At 51.1% G+C, this 15,119-nt stretch overlaps 1 protein-coding gene across 8 annotated transcripts in view; it reads right to left on the minus strand.

Annotated features, from left to right (window-relative positions):
• Positions 1-15,119, minus strand: part of EFCAB6 (EF-hand calcium binding domain 6) — a 250,449-nt gene that overhangs the window by 56,373 nt on the left and 178,957 nt on the right. For all 8 annotated transcript variants that reach the window (XM_045467278.1, XM_045467283.1, XM_045467280.1 and 5 more), the window contains 2 exons: positions 11,427-11,545; positions 2,107-2,298 (listed from right to left, as the gene is read on the minus strand). In XM_045467278.1, coding sequence (XP_045323234.1) covers positions 2,107-2,298; positions 11,427-11,545 — 311 coding nt within the window. The remainder of the gene's footprint in view (positions 1-2,106; positions 2,299-11,426; positions 11,546-15,119) is intronic.

Raw genomic sequence — 15,119 nt, forward strand, 5'->3', positions numbered from 1 at the left:
AAGTTACTCGACAATTTTATAACCTGACGACTTTGAGGAAACAGAAGTCGGTCATGCATTTTCATGAAATCAGGCTTGCTTCTTCGGTCAGAAAGTGTGCTGGTGGCAGAGAGGGCAGGGTGAGTGTGAATCAGTTAACTGAGCTCGGGGATCTGAGAGACACTGTTTGGTGGCTCCCGGTTCTTTCCGCTGCGATCCACGTTTGCACAATAAACGGAAACTCAAGAAGAGAAAGAATGCGGCGTGAGCCCGCCGAGGATGTGAGATTTCTCTTGGAGCCTCATTACTCACAAGTGGCAGGAGGGAAGACACGAGTGGGTAATGAGGCCAGCCCTGTCTGGTAAAGATAAATTCCACTTTCTCATTAGTTTTATGGCATATTTGATTTATACCAATCTTGAGCATAGTTTTACTTCAAATCTCACAAATTTGATTCTCTTGCTTTAGGCTTCATAACTCAGTGAACTTGGGACCTCATTCAGGGGTGTGTTTGAACCGCTCTTCTCGTAAACCCCATTTAGCCATTACACTTTTTCCCCGTGTCCTTGGGGGTTCTTATTTCCTTTGGGGATTCTTTAGCAACAACCCATTCGCTCATTCCGGTGCCATTTGAGGTGGTGGTGGTGACAGAGAGCTGAAGTGACAGGCAACAGACAGAAACACAGATGAGAACAGCATGCAGCTAGAGTCCCAGCCTCGGTGGGTGCTGACGGGAGACCACCAGGGCCTGGGACTGATCAGGGACATCTGTCCCATGGCTTGATAGTTACATAGAATGCAGCAAAATTTTCTCCTGTTATAAATTTAAAAAATCTTTTTAATGTTTATTTATTTTTGAGAGAAAGAGAGACAGAGTGTGAGCGAGCAGAGGAGGGGCAAAGAGAGAGAGGGAGACACAGAATCCGAAGCAGGCTCCAGGCTCCGAGCCGTCAGCACAGAGCCCGACGCGGGGCTCGAACTCACGAACCACGAGATCATGACCGGAGCCAACATGGGACACTTAAGTGACTGAGCCACCCAGGCACCCCATCCTGTGTTATAATTTTTTTTAAGTAGTACATTAGTAACTGGTTTTAAACTTTGAAGATAGTAATATACAGTCCCATCATCCAAATACAACACGCTACCCCTCGCACATCATCTTCTGGTCCTTGTGAACAGGCACCCACGTTTGACGTGGTTCCAGTCATGATACACTTACTGGTTAAAATGTCATTTCCAATCAGCCTTTGATCACCAACATTTTCCAGTCTTCACAATGCTAACTGAACGGGCATGTAGTTTTTCATATTCCTGGGGCCATACTTTATAAGGCAGCACGCTCACTGTGACTGGCAGGTGTCCCTTTTAGTTGTTGTTGAAGACACGCTATAAATCGTATCTTCCAACCACTAAACGGTTGGCTTCTACTACATTATTTCTCTGGGATAAAGTTCCCCAAGTGGAAGTACTGAGCTAAGGAATATGTCTTGTTCGTTCACTCATTCATTCATTCATTCACTCATTCATCCATGCATCCATTCATCCATCCATCCATCCATACATTCATCCATTCGTTCATTCATGAATCCATCCATCCACTCATTCATGAATCCATCCATCCACTCATTCATCCATTCATTCATTCATGAATCCATTCATTCATCCATCCATGCATCCATTCATTCATCCATTCATTCATTCATGAATCCATTCATCCATCCATCCATCCATTCATTCATCCATTCACCAACAGAGGTTCATGGGACGTCTACGAGGAGTCAGTGTTCTGCACTACACGAAGATGGGCATGTCCTTCTGGAACTTGCCATCTGGTTGGGCGAGGGGTGGGTCCCGGGTGTGTAGGTTAGTAAACACCTGAAAAGTTCTCAAAGGTGACCTACAAAACAGGAATGATGTGAGGCCGTGACTGAAGACGGCTCATAGCTCTTTAACTCCTTTATAACTGCGACCTCGCACCCATGTCGAGGACCTACAGCAGCGAGTAGTAGAATTTCATGACGACCTTGCCAGCACTGGGAGGTACCACTTCAAACCCACTTTGGCTGCAAGGGTAGGCGTCGAACAGGTGGCCAGCTCACGGTCCCTCGACACTTACGCACTCACCTGGCCGGCGCGGCCCTGTCTGGGCTCTGCTGCGGCTGTCGGGCCTCCTCGTGCACCTGCTGTGGCTTCGTGAAATGGCCCGTGAAGTTGGAGTCCTCGGCATAGGGCCGATGAATGTCTGCCGCGTAGTTAATCCCCAATTTCTGTAAAAATTCTTGGTAAGTTATGTGTCCTCTTCCGTCGGTGTCATAGCTTCAGAAACAAACAGGACCCTCGTCAGTAGCCACCACGGTGTGTGGGTGCTCAGCGTTCTGACAATAGCTCCACTGTCGGGGGGCAAGGTGGGGGCTCGTCTGGTTCCTCGCCACGCGGTGTGCCCTGCAGAAGCAGCACCGCTCCACGGGGGGAGCCGGAAATGCAGAGTCTCTGGGGTCACCCAGACCTGACCTGAATCTGCATTTAACAAGATCCCTAGGTGTTAAAAAAAATTAAAAAAAAAAAAAAAAAAAAAAAAAAAAAAGAAGAAGAAAGGGGCGCCTGGGTGGCTCGGTCGGTTAAGCATCCGACTTCGGCTCAGGTCACGATCTCACGGTCCGTGAGTTCGAGCCCCGCGTCGGGCTCTGTGCTGACAGCTCAGAGCCTGGAGCCTGTTTCCGATTCTGTGTCTCCCTCTCTCTCTGCCCCTCCCCTGTTCATGCTCTGTCTCTCTCTGTCTCAAAAATAAATAAACGTTAAAAAAAATTAAAAAAAAAAAAAAACAAAAAACAAGATCCCTAGGTGATTCACAGGCACATCAAACTAGGAAACCTCTTATCAACAGAACGATCACACCTCATGTGAGGTGAGCTTGGCCACCCCGAGAGGGCGTCCGAATTCATGCACTTCTCATGCTGTGAGAAAGATGTCCGTGGCCACAGAAAATGAAAATCAAGCTTTCCATTCATTCAGCAGTGTGGTTTTTTTTTTTTTTTATTGAGCACCTACATGTAAGGACTATGTTAAGGTTTAGAAGAAAGTCCTTCAAAAAACATACTCAATCTTAAAACTCAAATAAATGAAGGCCATTTGATTCAAATTCCCCATTTTCTCTTTGAAGAGATGCCAATTACATACGACCAACGAGCGAGACCAGTAAGGAAAACAAGATAAGAATTATGCTACGTACCTTTTATGTCATTTTCTATTAGTGAGATGTTTCTGAATTATAATTCATTAAAAAAGGCGTAATGGAGGGTTTTTATCTCCCAGCATTATTCAAATAGAATAGAATTACTTCAATAAAAATTTTAAGGCAAATTGCCAATTTTCTTTAAAGGAAAAAAAAAGCATTTATTTTTACCAAAAGATCTTGGTCCTCATCTAACCGATAAAAATGCCATTTGCGGATGTGAGTTTTTCCCAGATGAACTCAAGAGTTACAAGAACCAAGCCTATATTTAAACAGCGTTGTGGGCATAATCCTCTGGCAGGCTGTTTGGACGTTTGTCTGAGCATAAGGGCGGACGGCTTTCCTTTGTGAGGCCGAGCTTCCCTCTGCTCGTTAACTGACAAGACGAGGAAAAATCTGCCGAACCCCACGCTCGCTCGCCTCTGACACACGGAGACCTTTCCACCGGCTTCAGTTGAGCAGCAATGAAGGAGATGTATTTACTTACCTGACTCTCTTGTCCTCGAGGGGTGGGGTGGTGGGTGGGGGGTGAGGGGTGGGAAGTTCAGGCAAACACTCCATGCCCCTGTGCTAAATCCTGCAGCGCGTTCCAGGCGTGGGAATGCTGTCCACCCTTCCCCAAGGCCAAGGGGGCTGTTCCCCCGAGGCGTCCACAGAACCGGAGGCCTCTCCCCCTCCCCACTCATTGCTTCTGTGCCCTACACGCTTGTAGCTTCCTTCTGCCGTGTCTGACTCTACCTGCCTTATCAGCATCCAGACCTATTTTTGCCATGTACTATCTTACAAAGGAAGGAGCTTCCCCCCCGCCCAGTGATCGTGAGGTGGCCCAGGGCAGAGAACTCCAAGTCAGACACAAGCTCCCAGGCCCGGAGACCCTGGCAAGGCGCTCAGCCGTTCTGGAGCTCTGTGCCCTCATCTGGGAGCCGCCAAAGGCCTTCCCAGACCTAACGTCTCAGATCGGCACCCGGACTGCCCCTCCGACTAGATTCATGAAAGCCTCTGAGGCCTTTCCAGGTGTCTGTTATTAGTACAACCTTCGTACTTGCAACCCCCCCCCCCCCCCGGCCAGATACAATTCTACCTGCATTCAGTGGATTTTGTTTCTAAAACAAAACAAAGGGCCACACCCACCAAAGGGGGCCGGTGGGGTATCTCCTTGCCAAGGCTCGTCCTGTGATTCTTGTAGGGTAGTGATGCTCAGGCGGCACAAGGCCTCTAGCAAACAGCTCTTCCTGCTACTGGGGGTAAGATTCCGGCTGCAGAAAGGGCAGTGGAGTTTTCCATCGATGTACCTAGGGAGGGGTGCCACTCCTTGAGCCTCTAGGGTGATCCCAGGGCTGTGCGTCTCTCCCTGAACTGCATCAGGCCCGACCAGCCTTGGGCCAGCAGAGCGATAGAATAATGCAACTCTGGTCAAGGCCCCCCTTGAATAAAGCCCCCAAGGGCTCCCCACTCCTACAGGAGGGCTCCGGAAAGAATGGTGCGCAGACCGCCCACTGACAAGCGACCCCTCTCTCTTCCTAAGTCGCAAGTGCTGTGTTTCCACCTGCCCCTGGATTCCTCTGGGGTCTGGTGAGGGTCGGTGGGTAAATGCTTAGACCAGGGCGTGGCACCCAGGGAGCACACGCCAGTGTCCTGTGGCTGCCTGACCCCCACAGGCTCGACCACATCCTTCTTTTTGCCTCTGCGTCTTTAGCACATGCCTTCCTCCCCTGCCAGACGGCAAGTTTCTTGAGGAGCAACCACGCTGTCTTTATCTTACAAACAGACTCCCAGCACCCGGCAACAGGCCTCCCAAAGCTTCACGATCAATACTTGTCTGTTGAGCTAACGAAGGCAAAGGACGCGTGTTCCCCAGGAAGCACTGCCATCCTGGCGTGTTATCCACAAGAGACTACTGACAACAAACTCTGAATCATGACACTTGAACTGAATGAAAAGACACTTCTTAATTACTTCATTAATAAAGATCATAAACATTCTATTCTCATCGCAGAGGAACAGAAGACCAGATTGCACAATTGCAACTAAAATGTTGTTGTGAACGTGAATAATAAGAGAGTTAATTCAGCTTACATAACCTCGCCCTTCATTATATAATCCTTTGTGTAACATTTTAAAAAATCAACTTGCCTATAAAGGTTGAATTTTAAAACGGTTCGGCAGCAGATGTGCTAGGAAAAATGTGCACATAAACAGAGGACCCATAAAAGCCTGCATTTGCATGAGGCAATGGCCACTAATTTATGATATGATCAGATTACCCTGCCCATTTATTGTACACACAGCAGTTCAGTCGCACACATGATTTGAATAGCTTCGCACTGATTGCTTTGCTGGAAAGTCTTAGTCCTTCGTGCTCAGTTTAGGTGCTCGACTCTTGCGTCAGTGACAGGTCTACCCCCTAACACCGACCCCAGAGTCAGAGGGTCTGGGGTAAGCCCCACTGATGACTCAGGCCGGGCAGCCTGGGACACACGGAATCCTCTCCGGTGTCGCCTGTGAGGGTGGTCTGACGGCCACGGCATTCGGCAAGTCCTGGTGGCATCACGGGTTCTGGAGCCATCTGGGGCCACGATCCCTTCTCTGTGCCCCCCAGAAAGGAGTGGTCTGGCCTTGGGTAAAACCACGCCAGGGATGGGAAACGCACCCCTTCAAAGACCGCCCGCTGGAGTGCCAGACAACCTGAATCATAAATAGTTCTTTATGCTGAGCTAGGAGCCTATGTGGCCAGTCATCTCCAAGCGCTTCCAAAACTCCTTCCCTGCCGTTGTGTCCCATTCAGGCTCCTCCTTCCTGATCTACAGACCTTGCTCATTGGACCCCTTCAAGTCCTTTCCCACCTTGGGGCCCTCCGTGTCCACGTGTCCCACAGCCCGATGCTCCCAGGTTCCAGCCAGGAGGCTGCCGTGGCTGAGCCGATGCCGAGGACCCAGCTTCTTGGGAACCTAAGAGTCCGGGCTGCTCCCAGGGAGCTGGTGCCTTTGGCACAGGCATCTTGGCACCGTCTTCTTTTGATGCCGGAATACCAATATATAACTTACTACGAAATTATGAAATGTGCACAAACAGGGCACCAGTGATCCCCAAAGCTTTCCATCAAGTCCACTTGGGCGGCTGGCTTTATACAACTAATCATCTCTACCGTTCATCCTGAGACTTACTTTCCTGTTTTAGTCTTCTGTGAATTTTTACAGTGTGTTTTTTTTCATGGCTGTTCAGCAAAGTCTGTTTTAGATCCAAAATAGATGAATTCTGTCTGGCGAAACGAGGCTAGAGAATGTACTCAGCACGGTGCGCATGTCCCACAGTGGGTCCTGGGCAGGCCTCTCAGTGGTCCCCGTGCTGGACAGGCTCTGCCGAGACAGGCAGGGCCCTTCCTTTCCCGTCTCAGACCTGCCCCTCCTCCCGGCCCCGGGCCTCTGCTCATCGGCATGCCCTTCCCCACCCCTGGCTAATGACTGTTTATTAAGACTCAGCTCAGGCGTCCTCGCATCTCCTGGGGTCCCTCCCCTGAACACGCACGCGGCTCCCACCGCCCCGCCACCGCCACCGCCACCGTCGCGTTCCTTGTCTGCCCTCCCTGCTGAGCTGTGAGCCGCCTGAGAGTGAGGGCTGCCTCATCTCTGGAACCCCAGAAGCTAGCACAAGGCCTACAACGCAGGAAGTTTCAAAAACTCCGTGCTTCATGATTGTTCAGATGAATGAAGGCATGAATGAAGATGCTTCCATCTTGTGATTTATTCTTAGCGGGCTCTCCAAAACCAAAGCAAACACACTGCTCCTAATTTGGCTTCAGTTAGCAGGTTTCCTTTCACACCAGCCTCCTCCAGGCTCGAACATTTTGTTCCTTTAATCCCCGATAAGCCAGTCCACGGTATGGCTCGCTTAACTCCCAGGTGCTCCCCGATCTGTCCGGCCCCTGTGCCTGAGCAGGGCAGTGGACCAGCCCCAGGCCGCAGGCAGGAGGGTGTCACCTGGGGCTGAAGCCCACCAAAGCCCGTGTGATCCTGTGGTTCCGCAGATGCCCCCCGCTGAGACAAGGCAGCCACAGGCTGGAAGCTGGCCAGATCCCCAAATCACCGCTTGGAAGAGAAGCGTCCAGAAGAGATGCTACACGTGCTATAGACGTAGGATGAGTAAGAAAAAAAAAAAAAAAACGGAGAAACAAAACATCGGTGTGCTACGCCACTGAGATTTGGGGGTTAATTCATTAATTTACTTCCACAGCATAAACGAGACCCTCCAGACTCATCCGAGGCTCTCAACTAAGGCACTTCACAGGTGCTTAATAAATGTTGAGTGAATAATGGATGCTATTTTTTTTCCTTGTCTATATTCTACCCTATTTTTAAATTTTGTATTTTTGAAAGAGCAGATGTTATTTGTCCGCTCACGTCCACCTACCCATGTCGGGGGGCTTTCCTATTCCGACAGTCGGACCCCCCGGGCTGACAGAGCGTGTCACAGCGGTCCCAGCTCCCTCTGGGTGGGGGAGAACGCCCCTCCCATTGTGCGGGCGACCGAAGGAGGCTCCTGGTGCCTAGACAACCCATGGCTGGCCAGCCCCCTGTCGCCGGCTCAGCGCCTCCTGCCCTGTGGTCCAGAGCCAGACCAGGGGCGTGAAGCAGGGCGGAGAAACTGCCATTGCCAGCAAAGACCGAGCGGTTGAGAGGAACAGGCCAGAAGGGTGAGTGAGGGTGAGAACGACCAGCTGAGACCACGATGGGTGGAAAAGTCGCACTACCAGGTCACCATTTATCATTACAGCTGCTTTGCTGTTGTCTTGTCTTTTCCTTTACGCTCTTCCGGATTTTCTGAGACTTCTAAAACGAGTGTTGCATTAACAGTGCAATCGGAAAAGAGTCTCAAATCTGCATCATCCTTTTGCTACCACTTTTTACGCTTATGTACGCCAGGTATTCCCCATATATTATTTGGTCCCCATTGCCATCCCATTTGATAGATGACTGAAGCCCGGAGAAGGCGAGCCACGGGCCCGGGGTCACACAGCTCAGTCTGGGGCACCACGGGACAAGGTGCAGCCCTCGCTAGACCACAGCCCTTAGCCGCAGGCTACCCAGCCACCTAGGTTGTCTTTCCAACTTCCGCAGGGGCATCCGATCTCCTCACACAGCCTCTCCCTCCAGGCCGCTAAGGCTCACTTCTCTTCCTAAATCTCCCTCACACCTGTCACTTCCTCCCCAGTCCTCCCTCCACTGCCAGGAAAGCTCACCACGTCCTCTCACTTGGCCCGCTGACCTCTGTGCCGCCCACCCAGTCTCCTGTAATTCATCCTCCCCACTATGGCCAGAGTGATCTTTCTAGAACGCAGGGCTGCCTAGGTCTTTCCCTGCTAGCCACCTGGCCTTACGACAGCGTCCCTACCTCATCCTGCCCTTCGTAGTCCGGTCCAGTGGACGAGCAGGCCCGCTCTCCTGCACAGCCCAGGCTGCCTACGTCCCAGCCGCTCAGGTCAATCCGCGGTCCTGGGATGTGAATCCCTCCTTGGCCCGTCAGCTGGATGTTCATCTGGTGGCATTCAACCTCGTGCCCATCCTTCGGCACATCTTCCAAGTTACCCGCCGGCTGCTCCCGGGGAGGTGGGCCCAGTCGGAAGGCAGGAAGAGGGCAGTGCCGGCTGTGTCCGGTGTGCTCCCGCCGTGGCTGTGGTTCCCGCTCCACACAGTGGCTGAGATTCTAGCAGATTCGGAGGCAGCCTTGGGGTGAGATGCCTCCAGAAATGCCCCATTTCCCGTTTGTCCTCCAGTCCCAGGTTAGGGAGCGGTTTCCTGATCCCCGGGTCACCCCCTTCCTCTTCCTCTTCTAGCCCAGGGGGGCGACAGCCTCTGGCCTGTAATACCACAACCCCCCCTCCCCACCCAGGCTTCCAGTCCTTTGACCTCTTTGTCGTCCGTCACTACCTTAAGCCCCACTTGGCCAGAAATAGTAGAGCGGTTTCTGCTTTCCTGCCCAGATACTGGTGTCTAACATTCCTGAAGTTTCCTTTGTCTCGAATGTCCCTCTTCCTCATCCCTCGGGGGTAGTTCCACCTGTGGCAGACGTCACCACTGAGTTCCCCTGTCCCCGTTTCTTTTTGCCCGGGACACAACTCCAGACTGCTTCTCCCAGCCTGCCCCGTAGTGGGCGCGGCCGCGTGAAAGGACTCTGGCCAACAGAACTCGGGGAAAGTGACGGCCGCGTTCCCAGGCCTGGTGTCACGACAGCTCCAGGGGGTGGTGGGGCTCCTGGTCCCCTCAGCGGCTTGTGGGCAGACCCCCCCCCCCCACGACGCCCACGCTAGATCAGGACACCATTGTCTGTTACCGCGGCTGGCCTCCCCTGACCGACACGTGCAGCAAACTTAGCGGAGCAGAGCGAGGCGCAGAGAAGTTAAGTAACTTGACAGACGCCCCGCAGCTGTGAGGACGGAGGCAGGAGCCATGGCCACCCGTCTGGCAGCGGGGCGCCCTCCCTTTGGGTCCCTCAGCACCCGTGGCGGGCAGTCCGCGGACAAACGCAGATGCAATTCTGACTTCGTGCAGTTGTCGGGGCAGACGTGTGTACGGTTAATAGTGTCAATAAACGTATAAAGAAACTTGAGCCGGAGGCGGCAGGGAATGTCTCACTCCCACTGAGACGGACACGTGCTCTATCCCCCCTTCAGGAAGGCGAGTCAGCGTGCCCTTCTTCTCCCCCTCGAGGGGGACACTTGGCCCCAACACCCCTCTTTCCCGTGGCCCACACCCAGCCCGGGAGCTCGTCCCGCCCCACCGGGATGCAGACGACAGTCGCTGGGCCCACCCATCCCTTCTCTGAACGTTCCCTGACCCATCTTCCTGAAGCGTGGCTGGGTGATCAGCCTTCGCTAGTCCCGAATGCCCGGCTGATATAATGCCTGAAGACCAGGGCTTTGGGGCCCCGATGGCCTCACCCCTCCTTTCTCACCCTGGGAGCCCTGGGCCAGCACTCATGGAACGTCTCACCGACATCCCATGGGCGAAGGGATCCCCCTTCTCCTCTGACCCCCGGGAGCTATTTCAACCTCCCTCCGACCGCGACAGCTTCCTGTTCCTCCACACGCCCTCCCCGCCCCCACCTGCCGCTCCTGCTTTTACTCCCTCTTTCCTCCACACGTTCCCTCCTCTGGCATTTGTCATAGGCGACACCGTGCCCCCGCATACGGGCGACTGCTTGTATCCCCTGACAGGTCCTCGAGTATTGAGACCACACAGGAGCCCAATCTTCTGGTTACTCAGCGGGACCCACTCATTTCATCTACTGAAAGAGAATATGAATAAGGAGAGCCTCAATTGGCCCTGTGTTGGCGCTGATCTAAAAAAGAATAAGGATTTTATAAGAACTTCAAGTTGCTTTTCTAAATTAGACACAAAACAGCCCACCTAATTCTAAACTCGGCCAACATTTCAGCCTTCCACTTTGAACAGATGAAGAGCTAAAAAATTACATGAGCTGCTCCGTGCGCTTGCCCCTGGGGGGATGCACAATAGTGTGCACCGTCCTGCGGGGACGGGAGCGGCAACCAACACACGACGAGGACGGAGGTAATTCAAAGATGGATCTGGAACTCGCAAATTGACCGCATTGTTAGTGCACCTGGAAACTCAGGCCCCCACGCGGGGGATACTGCAACTGGGGGCCTGATTCAAGAACAGCTGGATCTAAAATACTTTTTGAAAAATGTAACCGATATCAGGTATTATTTTCCGTCTAAGACACCCTCGGGAAACTACCCCAAGTTGCCAAAAGTTTGGTTATTTTCTTTCAACGAATTCCTTATCTACAAAAAAGTTGTGCGACATTGATTTCCGTCCGTAGGCGATGGGGAGAGACTGCTTCTCCCCACACCCGTGGCAGGACGGTCTGCTGAGCTAGTTGCGTTAGGATTAAGTCTTTGGGGAGTGACGTCGCTTTCTAAAGTGATATAAGGATGGGCTTGAACTCCTGGTTCCCTGGAAATGCAAACATCTTAAGTCTGGTATCGATGATGAGGGTTTACCCTGATTCTCCATGTTCCCGGAGACCAGCCTCTATGGGGAGGAAGGGCAGCAGACAGACACAACCAGAGGAAACCATTCCTAGCTGAGCACCTTGCCCCCTAGTAGCAGAGCAAGGCTGGTGCTGAATTTGCAGCAGCCGGCAACCTGGGACCCTCGGGATGGAAGGGGGCTGACTGGTGGATGCCACTTACCTCATCCAGAGCTTTTCAAATTCCCTCGGTGTTAGAGGAATATCAAAACTGTACAGCGCGTTCTTTACATCCCGCCGCCGAAGAATGCCGTTGCCCTCACTGTCGGTTTCTATAAAATTCTACAATATTACAAGACGACATTTAGTAACCTACACAGTGTGTTCGTGGTAGTTTAGAGGATCGTCCACAGCCGATACCTGGAACAACAGAAGACATGTCTCTCCCCTCTCTACCTGCTTAATTACTTTTCAGTCAAAGCTCCAGATACCCTCACCATTTCGGTAAAGAAGGTGACCGAGCAAAACGCAAACAACTATCATGAACTGGAAGGGGCTGGTTTCTGGGTGATGAGTGGTCTCAGGTGTATGACCCGGCCAACAACTTGGGCTCAAGAGCTATTAGAAATGAGGGTCCCAGAGCCTGGGGAATGGGACAGTAGCCCACGTGCTGGAGGTGGTCATCTTGACAACGTAGCAGACTTGGTCCTCTGGTTGTAAGACAGGGATGAGGCACGTGAGACCCCAGCTCTGATGACGCGATGATATGGCAGCTTTATTTTTTTAAGTTTAATTATTTATTTTGGGGGGGAGGGGCAGAGAGAGAGGAAGAGAGAAACTCGAAAGCAGGCTCCACGCCTCTGAGCAGAGCCCGTCGTGGGGCTCGAACTCACGAACCGTGAGATCGTGACCTGAGCCGAAATCAAGAGCTGCACGCTTAACCCGCCGAGCCACCCAGGCGCCCCAATATGGTACCTTTTTAATGTCCCCGAGGGATGCAAAAGGTATCTGGGGAATTTTCGGCCTGTTAAGAGGGCCACAGACTAGCAGGTAATGTGTGGCACTCGGCACTGGCTTAAACTGTTTGGAAGTTATAGCTCCTCTGACCCTCTTCCTCACAACACCGTGAGGTAGATGCAGGGGCACGTCTAGAAAGTCCTCTGCAAGCATCACAATCCATGGTGAAGGCGGAGACATTTCCTTTAAGATCAGGAACAGGCAAGGTCTCTGCTGCCCTCTTTTCCACGTCGTACTGGAGGTATCAGCCAGGGTAGTCAAGCAAGAAAAAGGAATAAAAGGTAAAAAACAGGACAGGAAGAAATACACCTGTCGTTATTCACAGACAACATGGCTGGATATGTAGGAAAGATCCATAAATATATTACTATGCTAAGAGAATTTAGCAAGAAATCTGGATTTCAGGTCAATAGGCAAGATCATTCATGTTCTTACATATCAGGCACAGAGAACAAATTTTAAAAAATAATATTTATAATAGTATCAAAAATAGAAAGTCTTAGGAATAAACCTTTTTCTAAGTTTATTTATTTATTTTGAGAAAGAGAGAGGGGGGGGAGGGAGAGAACAAGTGGGGGAGGGACAGAGAGAAGGAGACAGAGAATCCCAAGTGCGCTCTGTGCTGACAGGCTTAAACTCACAAACCGTGAGATCTTGACCCGAGCCAAAGTCAGACACTCAACTGACTGAGCCACACAGGTGCCCCACCCCAGGGAATAAACCTCACGAATGATCGTAAGACCGCTACACAGAAAAGTCTAAAAATTTATCGAAAGATATTTAAAAATATCGGAATAAATGGAGACGCACCACGCTCGTGAACTGGAAGACTCAGAATTGTAAAGACAGCATTTCTCTCCAAACACTTTGTTGCCTTGTGGAACTTGACAAACTGATTCATAAACTCTCAAAGGACAGGGGGAGGGACTTGCCTACCAGCTGATCAAGACGTATTACCGAGTTACTGTGATTACAGTGATGTGGTGAAGGTGCCAAGACAGACAAACTGACCCGGGGAACAGAGTGAGGAGCCCAGAGACACCCGCAGGCCTCGAGGCAGGACAGCGGTGATGCCATACGTCAGGGGGAGAAGGATGGGCTTTATGGGGGCTAGACAACCGGGTCTCCATATGGAAGAGTGGGAGTGAACCCCTGCCTCCCAACACATAGGCGACACGTGGTGTGGATTTCAAGACCAGGATGGGAAAGGCTTCACTGGAGAGCTGCTGAAAGGTCTTCATGACTTCAGATGAAACATAGATTCTTGGGCGAGACCTACGGGAAATGTTAACACATTTCCCATTTGACTCTATCAACAAGAAGAACCCGGGGCGCCTGGATGGTTCAGGCAGTCAGGTGTTGGACTTCGGCTCGGGTCACGATCTCACGGATCGTGGGCTCGACCCCCACGTCGGGCTCTGTGCTGACAGCTCGGATCCAGATTCTGTGTCTCCTTCTCTCTCTGCCCCTCCCCTGCTTACTCCCTGGTCTCTGTCTCTTAAAAGCGAATAAACATTTAAAAAAAATTTTTTTAACGAACTTATATTTACCAAAAGATATCATATGAAAAGGGTGCAAACGCAGAACACAACTGGGATTAGTGTCTCGCACCACGTATCATTGACAAAAGACTAGCAGCCAAACCGTGGTACGAGTTCCTATCGACCAATGAGAAATCACCAGAGAGCCCAGTGAGAAAACCAACGAGCAGGCCCTTCACGGAGAAAGGAAACCTGCCTCAGGAATAAACGAAAAGATACTCACCGCTCACGAGTAACCAACACACGCTACCTAAAACTAGAATGACGCGCTGTTACGCATCCACTAGGGAGGAGGAAGCGGAGTCTGACAGCACCGAGGGCCACACGCTAGAGCTGAGCGGCTGTGTCTGAAGCCCCTGCCTCACAAAGCCAAGGCGGGTCACTGCCTGGCCCTTGATGCAAAGTGTGTGCGGCGCTAAGACATTGAGAGTGTTCTCCTCCTTCATCTGGATGGCGGGTTACATGGTGGGATGCAACTTGGGATATGCGGTGACTACCTTAAACGTACCTAAGCTACACGTGTATATTATTATTGTACGTTATTACTACATACACTATATGCATTCATGCATATTATACACATACAAATACACACGTTATATATATGTAATATATATAATATGTATTACTATTACATTGCACTGTAGAGTCACAACTTGAAAAATGAGCTTTAAAAAAAGCTACTTCAATTATAATACAATTCTTTAGCACTCTTATTGGTGCTTACACCACAAGTCTCTTGGGATCAGAGACCGTGTCTTTTTTTTTTTTTTTTTTTTTTTTGGTCACTGTGTCTTTAATATCTTGCAACAGTCCATAGTTAACTCATAATAATGTTTGCTGAAGAAATCGATGAACTTATTTTCCAAACATACTTAAACGGAAGTGAGCCTGTTAAGCTGCCCAGAATAGGCCAATTGCGGGTGCGTCCAAGAGATCGGCTGGTGGTGTCCTTGGCCGAGCCCGGCTGAGTGGCCAGCCGGGGACCCTCGCTGAGGCCAGCTAGAGGATGCAGTACCTGACTTGTTCAAGTTCCAAATGCAGTTTTACTGGGGACCACGTCCTTTCCGACATTCGCGGGTCTTTTTGGCGAACCCACAGAAGTGCCCAGAGAGGAGACAAATGCCACGTGTCTGCCACGACCCGGAAGGGAAGGGCAAGGCTGTGCTGGATGGTAGGAGAACACCCGCCTCGTCACCAGGCGTCCGTCATTAATGCGTCTTATCTACGCGTCACCCTACTTTCTGCAGGTTTGGGGTTCAGAACGAATCCCAAAAAGCTTTAGAGCTTTTTTCAAGATAAATTGAGAGAGTGGGAGAAATGTCCGATCGAATACTAATAAAACACACAGGGGCACG

This window comes from Leopardus geoffroyi, chromosome B4, assembly GCF_018350155.1.
Source record: "Leopardus geoffroyi isolate Oge1 chromosome B4, O.geoffroyi_Oge1_pat1.0, whole genome shotgun sequence".
NCBI lineage: Eukaryota > Metazoa > Chordata > Mammalia > Carnivora > Felidae > Leopardus > Leopardus geoffroyi.